At 40.3% G+C, this 17,695-nt stretch overlaps 1 protein-coding gene across 1 annotated transcript in view; it reads right to left on the bottom strand.

Annotated features, from left to right (window-relative positions):
• LOC126188090 (leishmanolysin-like peptidase) overlaps window positions 1–12,813 on the bottom strand; it is a 549,109-nt gene extending 536,296 nt beyond the window's left edge. Inside the window, exon 1 of the mRNA XM_049929549.1 lies at window positions 12,681–12,813. Coding sequence (XP_049785506.1) covers window positions 12,681–12,800 — 120 coding nt within the window. The 5' untranslated portion in view covers window positions 12,801–12,813. The remainder of the gene's footprint in view (window positions 1–12,680) is intronic.
• Window positions 12,814–17,695: the final 4,882 nt, after the last annotated feature.

The raw sequence follows: 17,695 nt of genomic DNA, 5'->3' as shown, positions 1-17,695 counted from the left end.
CCCCATTTGGCTCTATAGTCACGCCTTCTGTGCATGACTGCGAGACATCAGCAACACAATCCCACACAGTCATTCATTTCCACCGAGTAGTTAACATATCTAAAGGTCGCAAGGACACCACTGTAAATTATATCTCTGGATTTTGTGTAGTTTTCTCTACTAGCATTGCTTTCTGTACTTCATTTATCTCGTCCTTATGTTTCTTTTGACAATGTTGACTGGAATACTCTCTTTCAAATTCTGAAGGTGGCAGGGGTAAAATACAGGGAGCGAAAGGCTATTTACAATTTGTACAGAAACCAGATGGCAGTTATAAGAGTCGAGGGGCATGAAAGGGAAGCAGTGGCTGGGAAAGGAGTGAGACAGGGTTGTAGCCTCTCCCCGATGTTATTCAATCTGTATATTGAGCAAGCAGTAAAGAAAACAAAAGAAAAATTCGGAGTAGGTATTAAAATTCAAGGAGAAGAAGTAAAAACTTTGAGGTTCGCCGATGACATTGTAATTCTGTCAGAGACAGCAAAGGACTTGGAAGAGCAGTTGAACGGAATGGACAGTGTCTTGAAAGGAGGATATGAGATGAACATCAACAAAAGCAAAACGAGGATAATGGAATGTAGTCAAATTAAGTCGGGTGATGCTGAGGGAATTATATTAGGAAATGAGACACTTAAAGTAGTAAAGGAGTTTTGCTATTTAGGGAGTAAAATAACCGATGATGGTCGAAGTAGAGAGGATATAAAATGTAGACTGGCAATGGCAAGGAAAGCGTTTCTCAAGAAGAGAAATTTGTTAACATCGAATATAGATTTAGGTGTCAGGAAGTCGTTTCTGAAAGTATTTGTATGGAGTGTAGCCATGTATGGAAGTGAGACATGGACGATAACTAGTTTGGACAAGAAGAGAATAGAAGCTTTCGAAATGTGGTGCTACAGAAGAATGCTAAAGATAAGGTGGGTAGATCACGTAACTAATGAGGAGGTATTGAATAGGATTGGGGAGAAGTTTGTGCCACAACTTGACTAGAAGAAGGGATCGGTTGGTAGGACATGTTCTGAGGCATCGAGGGATCACAAATTTAGCATTGGAGGGCAGCGTGGAGGGTAAAAATCGTAGAGGGAGACCAAGAGATGAATACACTAAGCAGATTCAGAAGGATGTAGGTTGCAGTAGGTACTGGGAGATGAAGAAGCTTGCACAGGATAGAGTAGCATGGAGAGCTGCATCAAACCAGTCTCAGGACTGAAGACCACCACCACCACCACAACAGCAACAACAACAACATGTTTAGATGAGTTGAAAAATTCCCTCTGCATAAAATTATGCTGTCTGAGATTGTGACCAGCTCGTGCAACATTTGAAGCTCCTCATCAGCGTCGAAGCGTTAGTAGCCAGTATAGTTTACCCCGTGCAAGACGAGGTTGTGAGACAGCTGAGGTAGACGAAAGGCCAGCTTTCACGATCTTCTCGTCGCAGACTAGAGACGGGCGGTCACTTCCGTCATTGCAGAGACCGTTCGGTCTCAAACGCTTTTAAGTGACGCCACTGTCGCACGACACCTTCAGTCCTCTCATTCGGTCCGTAAACGGCACAAATTTCGCGACGAATGTCAGTAGCTTTAAGATTTTTTTACCCCTATAAACGGTATTGCAGATTCGATTTCACATTCGGCGTGATTTTAAATTGTAACGCTCGTTTAGGAACAGCTATTGTACCGGAAGGTTTCAGGTCGTATAATGGTAAGAGAGATTTCGAAACCGGATTTTAAACTGCAAAAGATTTGAGGATCTACATTTGTACTCCTCACGCAATCTGATGGTGCGTGGCGCAGGGTACTTCTGACACCACCACCTCTCTCTCTCTCTCTCTCTCTCTCTCTCTCTCTCTCTCTCTCTCTCTCTCTCTCCCCCCCCCCCCCCCTTCCTCCTTCTTCTCTGTTCCATTCGCGCGTTGTGCGTGAGAGGAGTGATGGTCGGTAAAAATTCGTTATGAGCTCTGATTTCCCTGACTGGTACATATATGGCATGAGAGGTTGTAACGTTTGTGATGTCGATCTATGACCAATGCAATGATGGAACATGAAGCCTTTCTATCTGTAATGTTAAATTATTTGATATTACAATATGTGACACGCAATATCACACATCTGCCTAAAAATAACTTACAGTCGAAATTTGCTAATTGCACGTTTTAAATAAACATCGTTTGCACCACAGCCTACTGCGAACCATGTTTTCTTTTATTAAAAACTAGTAGTTTTGTAGTTCTTAGACTACGAAAAAATCTGCACAGTTATTCCTTGCTGCTTATTTTTTCTGCCCACTCAATCATCATCCTAAACGACCATCATTTCTTGCTATCCTGCGTCAGACTACATTTTTGTGCATGCGATGAATCGCCATCCCTCCCTCTCACCTACAGGAACTCTTCAGAAAAAAATATGTCCTTCGAATATTTTAGCACTGTTTTTGCGCCTTACACTGGCTTAATATATAAACTTTTTGCAGTTTATTTCGGATAACTCCATTTCTCTTAAGTTTGTCCAGTTTTCACTTAGTTCTCTACAACGGAAAACAGTCTTTAAGGAGACCTGCGAATTCTGTAGCGTCGTTGGATGACGTTTCCGCACACGGCTTTCTATTCTCAGTGTTTTCCTCTAGACACCCTCCATGTTTGTCGCAATATTTCTGGGTCACACCGTAGATGAAGGAAAACGTGTCCTCCGTTGTGACGACTCATTAGAGTTATGGCCAAAGCAGCAACAAAATGTAATTTTTGCATAAAAGGCGGTAGCCGAATACTGCTAGTGGAATAAATTCTCGCCTCTCTTGCAGCAGGAAAGGAAACTTGTGTTTGTCGTCAATCTGTAGTGCAGTGGCGTTAATGTCGATTGTTGTGAGGCGGAATCGGGTTTTATAGGCCTGCTCTCCTGTCACTTCATTCCATATTCCAGTTTTAAAAAAATTGTCGTCTGCTTTCACTAGACATAGAACTGACGAGTTTTCTTTACGAGCAAACAACTTCCTCTGGAGGACACAGCAAGAGTTCCAAATCACGAACACCGAAGGTCAGCTTGCTTTATTCGTCCAACAATCACTGGAGGCTTTACATCGGTGTTAAAAGTTGAAACAGCGGTCAGTTACTTTCGGAATACCCGGTCGGCTATGGGAGGGGGACTGAGGATTTAGCGACAAACAGAATTCATTCACTCTATGACTAAATAACATACCCGGGAGCTTTAACACAAGTGTTGCCAGATTTTTAACCTTCAAGAGACAAATGTTCAGTTGGGCAACAGAAAAAGGCGTTTCATTCTTTTACTCTCGAAAAATGAAAAGTACATTTTTCTGTGATTTATTGGTCTTCACTATATTTTAATGATGAATTTGTAAGGCTTAAAATGCTTTCGTTTGATTTTACATATTAAAACAATCAATGCAGTTTTAAACGTAGTTGAAAATGATCGTTAATTCACTTTTTATCAAATTCGGGTAACATTTATTTCGTACATCAGTCCATTTTAATCCCATCTTAAAAAAAAAAAAAAAAAAAAAAAAAAAAAAAAAAAAAAAAAAAACCGCTTTCCACGAAGCAGTTGGAGCTAGGGATACTAAAGATGAACGATAAGACGTGAAAAATATTAGGGGTTCCATTTCCATTCTTGGAAAACCCATCATTTCCTTCAATTTCTCAATCGTACCCTTTTTTTGTCATCAAAAGACTGCCACGTCCAGGCCTCTTAATTATTTAAAAGTCTTCGTATAAGGAGTCCATCTTCAGTTGCTCGGTCCTTGCGTTAGTGCTTAATTCACCCATTATTTCTCTTGTCTTACTTTTATTCTTTGCTTAATCGTTTTGCGAATCCCGTGCATTTCAGCAACTGATAGAGAATATGATCCAATCTTCTTCCTTTTCGTTTGTACCTATTACATACCGTTAGGCAGAAACGACAAAGACGCCTAAGTTTTTTCTCTCCTCCTCCTCCTCCTTCTTCTTCTTCTTCTTCTTCTTCTTCTTCTTCTTCTTCTTCTTCTTAACAACATGTGATTACCTTTCTTGACAGACGAGAACATTCATCGCGGTATTCCAGAAAAAATGAAATTTTCGCGCAGGCCAAATTGTTAATGTCATTTTGACAGCAGGCCCAAGAGATAAAAATCTCGTGGCATCTTCTTCTATTATTTCTTCCCATTGCATTTCATTCGTTCCAAACTGGAGTTGCAAGTCCACTCTTAAGTTTCGCAGATCTACTGAAAAGACGCCATATTTTTGGTATCAAGCTTTCTACATCCTCTTCCAGTGTATCATTACTGTATTTTGCAGCACTGTTGGGAATATGGACGGGGCAATCGGCCTTTGACAATCTATCTTTTTCAGCCAAAAGAAGTGTATAAATGGAATGGTTTCGGCTGAAATTTACATTTGTGTTGTCGGTGGCGAATGCCGAAACTTTGCAGAACAATCTGTTCTTCTTCAATGTATCTTCAAAACTTGATAAGCACATTCATCGATACATTCTGCATATTCCAGTAGACGGTTTACAACCCCAGGATCATTATCAAACAATAATAAGCAAATTGGGGAAACATTCTTCTATTTTTTTATTAGTGGCATCTGTCGCTACAGAAAAGTATAGAGTTTTTTGGATGGTCTTTAAAATATTCTTCGACCATTACTTCGCATACAATAGCTTCCGCTTTTTTCTTGCGCAGCTAACATTTTGAGCGATTTCTAAATCACTGCAGATATATGGTAATAATTCGTGTGAACAAACTATACTGTTGTAACTACGAGAATGCTTTACCGTGTGATAAGACGAAGAGTTGTCCAGCAGTAATCTTGTATGACTCCGAGGCATATGGTTCAGGCTTCGAGAAATATTTGGATAAGGTACTTGACGCTCTGTCTTTAACAAGTCACGTGAGATTTAGTAAATGTGCGTTGCTTTACATCAGCAACGTACCATAAGCTCAAGAGAAATATGTATTGCATAACCATATTTCTAGTTCGGATTGTATTTAGTAAGCCTTTTGGCTTTCTTAGAAGGTATTCCACCACTTCTAGACGAAGTATCTATGTCACTGTCACTTAAACCGCTCGTTTTGGATAAACGTTTAGAAATAATTCACAAGCTTAACACGTGTAACACAGCAGTTTTGCAAAACAATGAACAAAGTTTTAAACTAGAATGACAGCCAAGAATGGAATTAAAAAATCGTTCCACTATTGTTAATAGGCGTTGACATAGCTTTTAAACGAGTCAGCAAACCAACGAAAACGCTTAACACAAAATTGTAGAAAGAAAGCGAATTGCATAATAAACAACGGAGAAGGATGTAAAACAGGCGGCCGCGCGAGAGGGCGGGAATCGGAAATTACAGCCGCGCGACGGCACTCTCATGGTGTACACCTCTGAAACTGTCCCATGAACTGTATTCCAGGGTCGCAGTAACCCTCAATTATTTGCTGGAGAAGTTGCCTGAATATAGGACATTTTGTAATGAAAGTAAGGGGGGAAACGCAATGGAAATAAATGAAAGGTGCAGAAAAGCAGGGCAGTTCTACAAATGTATTAGGGGGCTTATTTGGAGCAAGGAGGTGCCACAGAAATCCAAGGGAATTATATACCGAACCTACTTTGTCCCCATATTTGCATACGGAAGTGAGACATGGGTAATGCACAAAAGCGACAAAAGTAGAATACAGGCTAGTGAAATGAAATTCCAGAGGAGCAGGTTGGGTGTAACAAGACGAGGTAGATTGCGAAATGTGTATGTGAGGATAAGACTAAAGGAGGAACCAGTACAGGACAGGATAGAAAAATCAAGACTGCAGTGGTATGGACACATGAAGAGAATGGATGAGGGAAAAATTCCAAAGAGGATGTTTGATCTGCAACTGGAGGGGAAGAGGCCCAGAGGAAGACCAAGGGATAGATGGGTGAAGGGAGCGAAGGAAAGTGTTATGAGAAGAGGAGAGAACTGGACGAAGGTGGAAGAGGGGGAATGGTGGAAAGACAGAACACGATGGACAGGCTTGTGTTCCCGACAGACCCAGCCAGTGGCTGGAAACTGTCCAAGATGATGATGATGATGATTGGACTCTCATATACTGAACGCGTTTTATTTCACCTCTGTCATGTACTGCTTCGATCAGTATTAATACCTCCAAAATTCGAGACTACGTAAAAACTGAAACGGAAGCTTTTCAGTGAGGTATCTTAAAAGTGACCCGGATCTACATCCACATGGATACTCAAATTCACTTTTAAGTGCCTAGCAGAGGGTTCACCCAACCACCTTCACAATAATTCTCTATTGTGCCAATCACGTACAGCGCGCGGAAAATAGGAACACCCATATCTTTCCATGAGAACTCTGATTGCCCATATTTTATTATGATGATAGTTTCTCCCTATGTAACTTAGTGTCAACAAAATATTTTCGCTTTCGAAGGAGAAAACTGGTGATTGAAATTTCGTGAGAAGATGCTGCCGTAACGAAAAACGCCTTTGTTTTAACGATGTCCACCCCAAATCCTGAGTCACTGCAGTGACACTCTTTCCCTATTTCACAATTATACAAAACGTGCTGCCCTCCTTTGAACTTTCTCGATGTACTCTGTCAATCCTATCTGGTGAGGATCTCACACCGTGTAGCAACACTCCAAACGAGGACGGACAAGCGCAGTGTCTAGTAGCTCTGTTGCCTTTTCTAAGTGTCCTTCCAATAAAATGCAGTCTTTGGCTAACCTTCCCCATGTGGGTTCCTTTTAGCACTCATGTGGATGACCTCACTTTTCGTTATTTAGGGTCAATTGCCACTTTTAGCACCATACAGATATCTTTCCGAAATCTTTTTGCAGTTTGTTTTGACCTTCTGATGACTTTATGAGTCGATGAACGACAGCATCATCTGCAAAAAACGTAACACGGCTGCTCAGATTGTGTCTTAAATCGTTTATATATAAAGGAAAAGCAAAGAGCCTATAACACTACATTGGGGAACGCCAGAAATCACATCTGCTTGTGCCATCCTCAAGACGTTATTGTGAAAATTCACGAAACTAGTGCGACGAAATAAAAACAACCGTAATAACGAAAATATTGCTAAAAGTCATAAGACGACGTGTTGTGATTATTTCAGTGAAATATTGTAAAATGTAGAAAAAGAACAATGAAATATTGTAAAATGTAGAAAAAGAACAATGAAAATTACTATTAATACGAAAACTATGTATTTCAAGGATAATCTGTGGACAAAGATAAAAATGAATACACAGTCCTCTAACGAGGAAGAAAGAGAAAAAACTAACTACTCTTCGTTTTGTTCTTGATTGTAGAAGGACACCGTTGACCATTCGTGAGAGACTGGTATGTGTTTGTTACTAATACTGTAAGTAAAAACATTCCTATGATGATAATTAATTCTACAAATGTGTAAACTTGTGTTTTCCATCCAGTAGTGTAGGGAAAGGCATCCCGTAATTATTACTGAATAATTTGCAGTTTTCATTTACTGAGCTGATTTTGTTTCAAAGACGCCATTACGGGCGAGAACATAACTGTATGTAGCCTACCCTTTCGCAAAAATTTCGGCTGAACTTGTCTCCGGCTTTGGCCAGTTCTCAGTGCCTATAACGATTTGAGCATCAAAGCTTTCTATTAGCGCTTGGACCTCTTGTACTTTCCCAACACAGCTACGACATTTTGCACCGATGGTTCCTGTATCTAAGTTGTTCTTATGTTCGGCCTGCACCCTTTTTGTGCTTTACCGAGACCCTCTAACCAAAAAAATTGCCCATTTCACGCCACATAGCACCTGCTACCCGTGTAGCCGCAATCTGCGTGTAGTGGACTCTTGACCTATTTCAGCATTTCTATATGTCTGAATAAAAATTTAGAATCTAGCTCTTTTAAGGCATTTTTTGTCTTTTTTACTCTCAATCTAGTTGGAAAAAGTTATGCACTGTTGGCAACACTGTAACTTGACACCAGCTCTTCGACCATAAATATAATAGACTGGCCCTGACGTCATTTTCGTGGCTCCATCATCTCTGGGCTGAAGTCACGTGAATGTTGGCAAAACATGGTTGTTTCGTGTTGCGCTTATGGCTGTACTCAGCGTTTTGTCGGGGAAATGGCATTACATTTCACGTGTAAGTGTGTCTAAGATAGTGCAGATGCGTTTATTGAAATCTGCTGAAGTGACTTTTATATGTTTTTTACACTTGAAATAGAGTATCACGTAAATTAAAGTGTTGAAAGTGATGCCTGTAAAGTCAGACTCATATTACATTTTGGAAAGTATCTGTGATAATTCGGTTACAGAAGTAAGTATAATAGTTTCTCGTTCCTACTCATAGGTTCTGTAAGGATGAAAACCGAAGGCAGCTTTGGATACAGGCCTTGAAACGGAAAAACTTTAAGCCGTTTGCACATACGCGCCTTTGCTCGAAGCACTTCGAGGAGAAGTGTTTTGATAGGTTAGTTATTATTTACAATGTATATCTATAATTTGTATTTACAGTGCCCGTCATTTTTAAACCTAGGCTCCAAAATTATTTTCTGAAACTGCAAAGTCTCACCTTTCATCTAAAATATCATTTTTTTAAACTGATAGTTTAAACTTTTGTAAAAATAGTGGGAACTGAACCTTTGAAGTGCACCTAAAATTGATACTCTAAAATAGACCTGCTCCTAAAGTAAACAATTTTGACACCTATAGTTGACATAGCCCATTCCCATAGCCCATTTTATTTTATAAGTGACTAAAGCTCGAAAAGTGGCAAATACAATGTTTAAAGTCTTGACACGAGCCCACTCTTACTGTTTAAAAGAATTTTAACGACATTTTACTATAATTGATAGTTTATAGTAATTTCGTCCCGCTGCCCACCAGAGTGGCGTTCGATGTATTTGTTAGATTTTATAAATGGTACTTCGAACAAATCCAGGTCAAATGTAGTTCTGGCATAATTTTTCACAAATAAGAAAGTAGTTTTTGTTGGAAGCGTTTGGCAGTCAATTGAGAAATGTGGGGAAAATCCGATACAAACATAGGATGGCAGACCGCTGATTTGAAATCCCGCCACGTTTTGCCAACAGTCACGTGGTTTATGTTGGAGCCACACTAGCCCCATAGCTTCTGCACAGCAAGGCCAGTCTACTAGTATCTATGGTCGAAGCACTAGCTGATAACTAACCTGCAGACAAACTAGCAGTATTGTCAATTCGTTTGCTCAGTGCTTAGCTGTAAAGTTTGGGAGATGTCATTATTGATGCCACGACACCGTAAGTTTTCGTTTTCCATGTGGTTAAAATTTACATCAGTAAAAATTTTATTGTAACGCTTAGTTGATGTTTTCATTTCATTGTTACTATGGCCTCATGCTCTCATTCGCCTGAATTCCAGCAATCTAAGATCGGCGAAGAAAGTTCAACACTGTGTGGCTTTTCAAATCACAGAACATTGATTTCTTATGTCCTTAAAAAAGGAAAACTTGTAACTGCGATCTTAAGTACGCGTTATTCAAATAACAGAGGTTCCGAAAAAGGAACATCAGCATTAATTTACTAACACAGAACTTGAGTAGACCCTCTTGAGCAGAAGTGTGCTAGCTAAAGCACAAGCACATGAACATGCGGACAGCCTCTTGCTATTCTTTCCAATTCTGGTTTAAACGGGATTAACTCAAGTACACACCTATTTTCCGATTTGACTTCGTCGCAACACTAGCCACGCAACTTGCTGAACCCCATTTCAGCGAGAGACTGATCAATGATTTTCGAAGAAACCTCTCCCAAAATCACGAAGACCCACTCTGGATTCAAGGAGGAAACTTAAAAAAAAAAAAAACAGGACTGTACTTGCTGCAGTCGTTCGGTTTACCAAACCTCTTGTTAAATACGTTATTTCTAATACAGTAAACTAGTTTGAATTTTTATGTTTCATTTCACTTCAGTGTTTTGCAGGGTTAAATAAACTTTTTTCCTTTTGTGATTTATTTTGAGTTATTTGTTCAACTGGCGTTTTTGTATTTTAACATATGCAGATATGAAATTTATCAATAAATAGCTCTGATGAAAGTAAAATAAATTACTTTTCATAGCTAAAACAAAGTGGTATACTTTTGGACCTCATAACACTATACATGGTATAAAGATGTCACGGTTTCGTTTGAGGGTTAAAACAGATAAGGCTGCTAATGTTCATTTAATAAAACGCACATATTAGACGAATATTTTGATGTGTTCTCACTTATTCATCCATTATTGCCACACTCTTGGAATATGAACTATTATGATGTAGGCAACTGGTAGGCCTCTTCCGTTAGGGACAGCTGTGTTCCAACAATGACCATGCTTTCTTCATTGCTGGCAAATTTGGCAGATTGATCAGTTTCGACACTGTCCATAACTGTTGCAGGAGCATCAGCTTAAGGATGACAATCATCACGAAAGTAACTTTCATGATTCTGTTGTTCTAACACTGTTTCCCGTGTAACATCTTCCGTTAGTGAAGTGCCAGTCCAACGTGTCATTTTCATTTACACTCGGCGACAGAATAGTTATTACGACGTGTACTCCAGCGCACAGTGACCCTTCGTAAAATGTTAGTCTAATTAGATAATGTCTCACAATTTCGATCGCCCGTCATTTTACTTGGTCTCACTCAATGCAGAATTTACATCGGTGGCGGACTGTGTATTAACAAACAAACTCCAGGGTCAGGACGACATCGATGTACACTTCTAGGGTTAAATCTAGTACAGGAAAGTGCCTTCAGTGGTAGAATTATGGAAAGGTGAAATCAAGTTAAGAAGGCAACTTCAAAAATTTTCGTACATGATCAGTTCCGGTGAGGTTCAAGAAAATAGTTTTGCCTGATGGCGCTCAAACAAAATCTGTTCGATCAGACTATCGTTCCAGTTAGCACTACAGAGTCAGTTGTTAAACCGTTGTGGAATCTCTATAAGAAAGGTATTAAGTATAACGAATAAAGGTCTGAAACAGCTATCATTGAAGAAGACGACTGGAAAAATTTAAGTTCATACTGAAATGTCCAAGCAGCCGTATTTTCCACCCACCTTAAACAACGTAGGAACGATAATATTGGGACACTATATACGCTCCATCACACGCAGATGTCAGATGCATATGTACATTAGGGCTCGTAGAGATCTTGCCCCCAATAAATCAATATTTTTCTTAGTTACGTTAGAAAATGAGCCTTGATATTAAGGGGAAAAAATTCAACTGCTATTAATTACGACACGCAAGAACGCAGTAGTATATATTTCAGCCATCACCATAAGTCAAGGCAGCGAAATATTCCATCTCTTGCAACTAGCAGCTATGAAATTTGTCTGCGCAATATTCAGTAACACGCGCAAACACCCATCAGCTGGGTTACTTCAAGTATTCAAAATGCTGCAACAGGCGACGGTGCAAAACAGCATTATACATGCAGCTTTCACCAGAAGTCTTAGTTGGTTATTTTAGACTGTTCTCAATTTCGTTCTATGAGGGTAAAAAAGGCCTATTAAGAACGTATTCAATTGTCCAATAATGGTAAAATTAAAGCAGCATAGACTGCGCGCCCATTTCGACAGCAACAAAACTGTTAGGTTGTAAGTTATATATATATATTGACAGTGAGTTTTTTTTTGCACAAAAATCTCAATCTTTAGCTACCTCCGTGTTAGCGAAGCAAAGCGGCAACGCGATCATTCATGTTGCACAGAAAGTAGTACTCTATGGCTGTACAGCAAATGAATCACTGAGCAGGGAGGGAAACCGCTGGATCAGAACGCCGTCGACGTGAACAATTGAAAGTAGTAGAGCGGGAAATCTTGATTTCCAAATACAATAGTGCAGGGCAAAACGAAATTAGCTTAACCACAATATTCAAAGAACTGCTACATATTGGTGTTTGGCAACGAGCGTAATTCTTCGAAGGTATTTTCTAACCAAATCACCTATACGGAATAACCTAATGCTATCAAATTGTGAGAACCAAATTGCTCGAGGCACTGGTTGGACTTATTAATTAATTCAGACCTTCATAAGTTGATACTTTGCTAGAGAAACGCGACAATGAACAAAATATGTGTGTAATATTTACATGTTACTTCAGCTTTCTCAGCATTAAGTTATTTACTGAATGTTGAAAAGCCGCTTTTGCTGTCAGATGTTTTATATTTATATAAAAGGCCTAGTTTCTGTGAATTTAACACTGTCTTGTCTCAGTTTGAGCTATAGTTCATCACAGTTTCATTTAGACGTAGACCGAGAATTGCGGTGAAGAGAATACATTATTCTTGTCGGTTTGTATCAAAAGTGGTTTCCAATAGCTCTCTCCGGTACCTTTCACAATGATTGTCTTGGGGTTATTCCCGAGAGCTATTGACAGGTAAGTGAGAACTGCAATAATTCTTAGTGTTTACATACTGGCAACCGGCGCGGGACGTTAAAACTGCTTTTTCGATAGCCACATTACTTTCACAACATTTAAATGACGTGTGATGAACACAGCTTCCACAATGTTTACGTTGCTTCAGCAAATACGTACTGATAACGGATTCAGGCCCGGCGTTAGTTGTGTACATGAGCTGTCAGATCCATTGTTTTGATCACATACAACGTTAACGGAGCAGAAATGAAAGTGAAACATAGTACTCACGTCATCTTCCTTTGGGTGTACGTGACTGCACTGACGACGAATAAACATTCCATTGACAGAAAACATCCACACTAAAACGAACAGTGAGAATACTCTACACAGACATCCTCCACCTGCCATATTCACGAACCGACTGACGCTCTCTGACTGAAACAACCGCATGAGGCCGCTGGCAGCTGCTCTCGCGCCGTTCTCTGCTAAAGATGGCAGCGTAATCGGCGCGGCAGCGCGGGAATTACAAACTTGTGGAACATCTGGTTACTCGTTACCGCGCAGGGTGCAGTGTACCGTCACCGTCTGTTCGTACGTTCGTTCATCTCTCTATGATATATAATGCGGCATTAAGTAAATGATTCGCAGGTAATTGGGATGGTTATCCATAATTATGTACTATGTGGAAAAAGCAGCACGAATACCCAGTAAAAATCTGGACGATTTCAAAGTTATGCAAAGATTAGCAACTTGCTTCAAATATAAAATTGTGCACCTAAAGAAATGCAGAAAGGTGGTGTGTCTGACTGCAAGATCAACGAGACCGAGCTGGAATCAGTCAACACATACAAATACCTGTTTACAGTTTATATGGAAACGAAATGGAATTCTCACGTAGGCTGAGTCTTAGGTAAGACAGGTGACTTCATTCAGTTGGCAGGTTAATGGGAAAATAGTCTACTATGGAGACTGCTTACAAAATACTTGTGCATCCCATATTGCTCAAATGTGTGGGGCCCATACCAAAGAGGAGTAACAGGGAGTGCTGTACATATTCAAAGGACAGTATGATTGGCCATTGGTTTGTTTGACTCACGAAAGAGGGTACAGAAAGGGTGAAAAACACTAAATGGCAGACGTTTGGATATGACACAGCTGCTCTGTCTCAGTTAAATTACGGCAGCCTATAATATTATGAGGAAGCTGTCCAGTACCACTCAGTACACGTAGAATGCAGAAGAGAGTGATTAGAATAGTGAACTGAAGTAAAACAACAGAATCATGCAAATGTGCTTTCACAGCATTTAATATACTCCTTCTAGTAAAACCCAGGGAGGTACAGTTCACATAGGTTTCAAGCTTTTTAACAAACTCCTTGATGATATAAAAACACGCTGGAGAAATTAAGGTCTTTTAAAAATTCTGAGTCATATTTACAGTGCCACTGCTATTGCTCAGTGACTGAGTATAATGGATTTGTAAAGTACTGAATTGTAGGCCATTTGCTACCAATGTATCATGGGGTTATAATTAAAGTGCAGCTATCCACGGAAGTCCAATGGTATGGCAATGAAACTTTGTAGATATGCTCATATGGAACCAAATTACACCGGAAAAAATTAGTTCCAATGTTAACCACCAGCTGCAAATTTGGCACTTTACAGCATATCTTTGACATATTCAGTACTCATATTCAACAAATAGTGTAATTAGCAGTTAACAATAAAAATCAACATTATGCCTTTCTCACTTGTGTTACCTTTTCTGCACATATCCCGTCTCTAATTCATAATGTATGAAAACAGATCTCTATGCCTTTCCTGAATTCACAGTTCCTGATTTGTACATGGTGGCCAAAACTGGAACTAATTTTTTTCCCAATGTAAATCAGTTCCAAATTAATGCATTAGAATATCTACCAAGGTTCACTGCCATACAATAGTTACAGCCCACACTGCAGCTCTAAGTAGTTGCACTTTAATTACAAGCACCCAGTACATTTCATTGAAATATGTATGCTAAGTGCTAATATTAGATTTAGAATTGTACTAGATGTTTAATTCATGTAGCAATTTAAAGAATTACCTATGAAAAGCTGTGCACAATTTCAATGTATTAGACATGTCCAATGTCCATAGCACTCAGTGCTGTTACAGATAGAAATAACTAGTAAAATAAATCAGTATTATGCGAAAACCTTCTTACGAAGTTTCAGGAACTACTATTAAGTGAAGAATGTAGAACTGTACTTCAGACGTAATAACAAGATTAGACTAATCACAGCATGCACAAAGACATTTTAACATTCCACACGTAACTGGAACAGGAATAAATCCTAACATGTGGTACAATTTTAAGAACCCTCCATCATGCACTTCACAGAGGTTTGCAGAGTATGGGGTGTAGATGTAGACTGTAAAATAAATAAATAAATATATAAGGAAACATATAGCAAGAAAGACTTACAGTAGTATTTTGAAATTATAGAATAGGACATTTTAAAAATGTTGCTATAACTCACAGAAAAAAATCAAGAGGAGACATGGAAATGGTCAAAAATTAAATCTGTATAAATCACATGCAAACAAATCATAATCAGACTAACAAATACTGTTGCTTAGAACAGATTCATGCTTCTAAAACCAGAGACTTATTCTGAAAAACAGGAAAAGAAAAACTAAAATTATACTGACTAGAATGACAAGATACTCACAAAATATTGGACAGATGGATGACAAGACTGACTTCTTTCATTCAGTCATCAGATTCTGTGTATTCCTTCACAAAGGACAATATTATGGATGTGGAATGGTCAAGGTATACATTAACAACACAAGTGCATAATAGAAACTTCATCTATATATTTATACTAACAACAAAATATCACAATACTGCTTAGTGCTCTTCATATTTGTACCAGCTAAATTTAATTCTGTAAATTAGAAAGAAAGCCAATATTTTGAAAGGAAAAAAAGCTGTCTCTTCAATTATAGCTGCCGTTTATCTCCTAATGGCCACTTAATATTTACTTGATTACACTGACATCTATCAGAGATATTTACCCACATCTGGAAATACGGAGTTCAGCTTACAGTATATTAATATGTCATTCAGCTTAACAATGAACACTGCTACTTGCCACACAGTTAACAGAACTTTTCAATCTTTGAATAAAGACTTTCAGATAATTTGTAGAAAGAATGAATAATGAAGTAGGTTTTCAGTTTTCTTCTAAATTAGTAGCAACCCCACGCAGGCCTCGGGTGACACACCATCCACTACCACTGCACTCCCGGTGTCGAGAGCTTTCTGCTCTGCTCACATGGACCTCCATCTGCTGCTACTGCATCAACATGTGTTGCCCAGCAGGTTTCCTAAGCTGCCTGCTTTGCAAAAAGATAACCCAAAGACTTGGTTTGTGTTAGTGGATCACCTACTGGATATCCACGGTATTTTGGACGATGACGCATGTTTTGTCTGCCTGGTTAGTCACCTCCGTGCTCATCTGGACCTCATCAGCGATCTGCTTCTCTCACCACCTGTCTCACACAAGTATTCAATGGCAAAATCACTGCTCATCAAGCATCTTTCTCACCCCCGTCGGAGGCTACCCACCACATCATTCATGACGAGCACCTCGACAGCCGCACACCTTCACAGCTATGGCAGCGCCTCCTGGTATTAATTGATGATTGAGCATTACCTGATGTCGCGCTTTGGACATTGTGGATGGTCAAAATGCCTTCAAATCTACAACTTCACCTGCTGTCTCACATCGCCGACCCACTTGAGGTTTGCTTACGCAAGGCTGATTGAGCTTACACTATCATTTGTCACCAACACTGTCTGTCACAGATGATGCCTCCATCACCGTCAGTTGGCATGCCTGCACCTTTGGTTCCGCACCCTGCCGGCAGAGGTCAGCATGCTCACCTCAGCACCTCAGCTGCCAACCCGAGCTGCTACCAGCAACGATGCAGCTAGATGCGGCCCCCTCCCTCTCCACACCACCTCGCCACTCAGCCTACCCACTGTGCTGGTACCATGCTACTTACGGGGATGTCGCACCCAACTGTCGTGCGCCTTGTACTTACCCAAACAATTCCAGCGGGCACGTTTAGGCACCACATTTCTTCATGGTTCCTTCCGTTTGATACAGCTCCACTCGCTTTAGCAGTGCGACACCTCTACGCCATGGACTTGTCTTCAGTGCCGATGTCAGTGTTATTCCAGCCAAGCACGCAGGCAACATAATTTCACCTGTTAACCTCACCTTGATCGCTGCAAATCATTCTCCTATTGCGGTCCTTGGCTCCATCAAGATGTCGCTTCGCCTATCACCAGTCCACACCTTCCCTTGAACTTTCCATGTCACCGATGTGGATGAACCTGTGATCAGGTTGAACTTTCTACACCATTACGAACTTTCACTGGACCTGCAGCCCACCACATGTCTAGTTCTACTGTTCCGTGCTCAAACGAGTTCAGCATGACTTCACTCTCCACCTCCTTGGCTATGCTTTCCAAGTGTGCATCTCTGCTTGAGCATATTACTGCACAGCACTCTGATTTGTCAGACATGCACACACACATCGACAAACTCCGCACCCAGGACAGTGCATTATGTGCCTACATTGCCACTACCTGTGATGAACTGTCACATGCATGGCGTAAAATACGTTGCCTATCTGCAGAACTGCAACGAGGCGACCCATTACAAGCCTCTACTGCATGTTCTCTGCATTCCGCCACCTGCTGCCATTTTTGCATTGCTGTGGACAAATCTCCAGGACGCACCTGTTTGCGCTACTTCTGATTCCTGGCACTGCATGGCTGCTGCACCATGCCTTCCTTCGTCGACTACAGCCGACACCGTACCTACTCTTGCCCCGATCTGGCAAGGTCAGTGAACTGATGTTGCTTCCGTACCCTCTCTCAACGCCTCTTGCCGGCCTCCCTTCGTGAGTGTCAGCCATCAGTAATGGCACTTGTCATAGAATTCGCAACACAGACAGCCCACCTATATGTCATAAGGCCATGTGCCGTAACACTTCTAAACTTCTGCACGCAAAAGAAATCATTCAAGATTTGTTGACTTCGGGCATGCTCTGCCCTTCCAATAGCAACTGGTCTTCACCTATCCACCTTGTTCCTAAAAATGACGGCTCCATACGCATGTGAGGAGACTACAGGTCTCTTAATGCTCACACAGTCATTGATAACTACCCCGTTCCTCATATTCAGAATTTCACGCAATTGCTACATGGTTCAAAGTTTTTCTCTGTTTTACATTGTTTGAAGGT

Source organism: Schistocerca cancellata, chromosome 5 (assembly GCF_023864275.1).
Source record: "Schistocerca cancellata isolate TAMUIC-IGC-003103 chromosome 5, iqSchCanc2.1, whole genome shotgun sequence".
NCBI lineage: Eukaryota > Metazoa > Arthropoda > Insecta > Orthoptera > Acrididae > Schistocerca > Schistocerca cancellata.
This window is presented reverse-complemented; position numbering and strand designations above follow the sequence as displayed.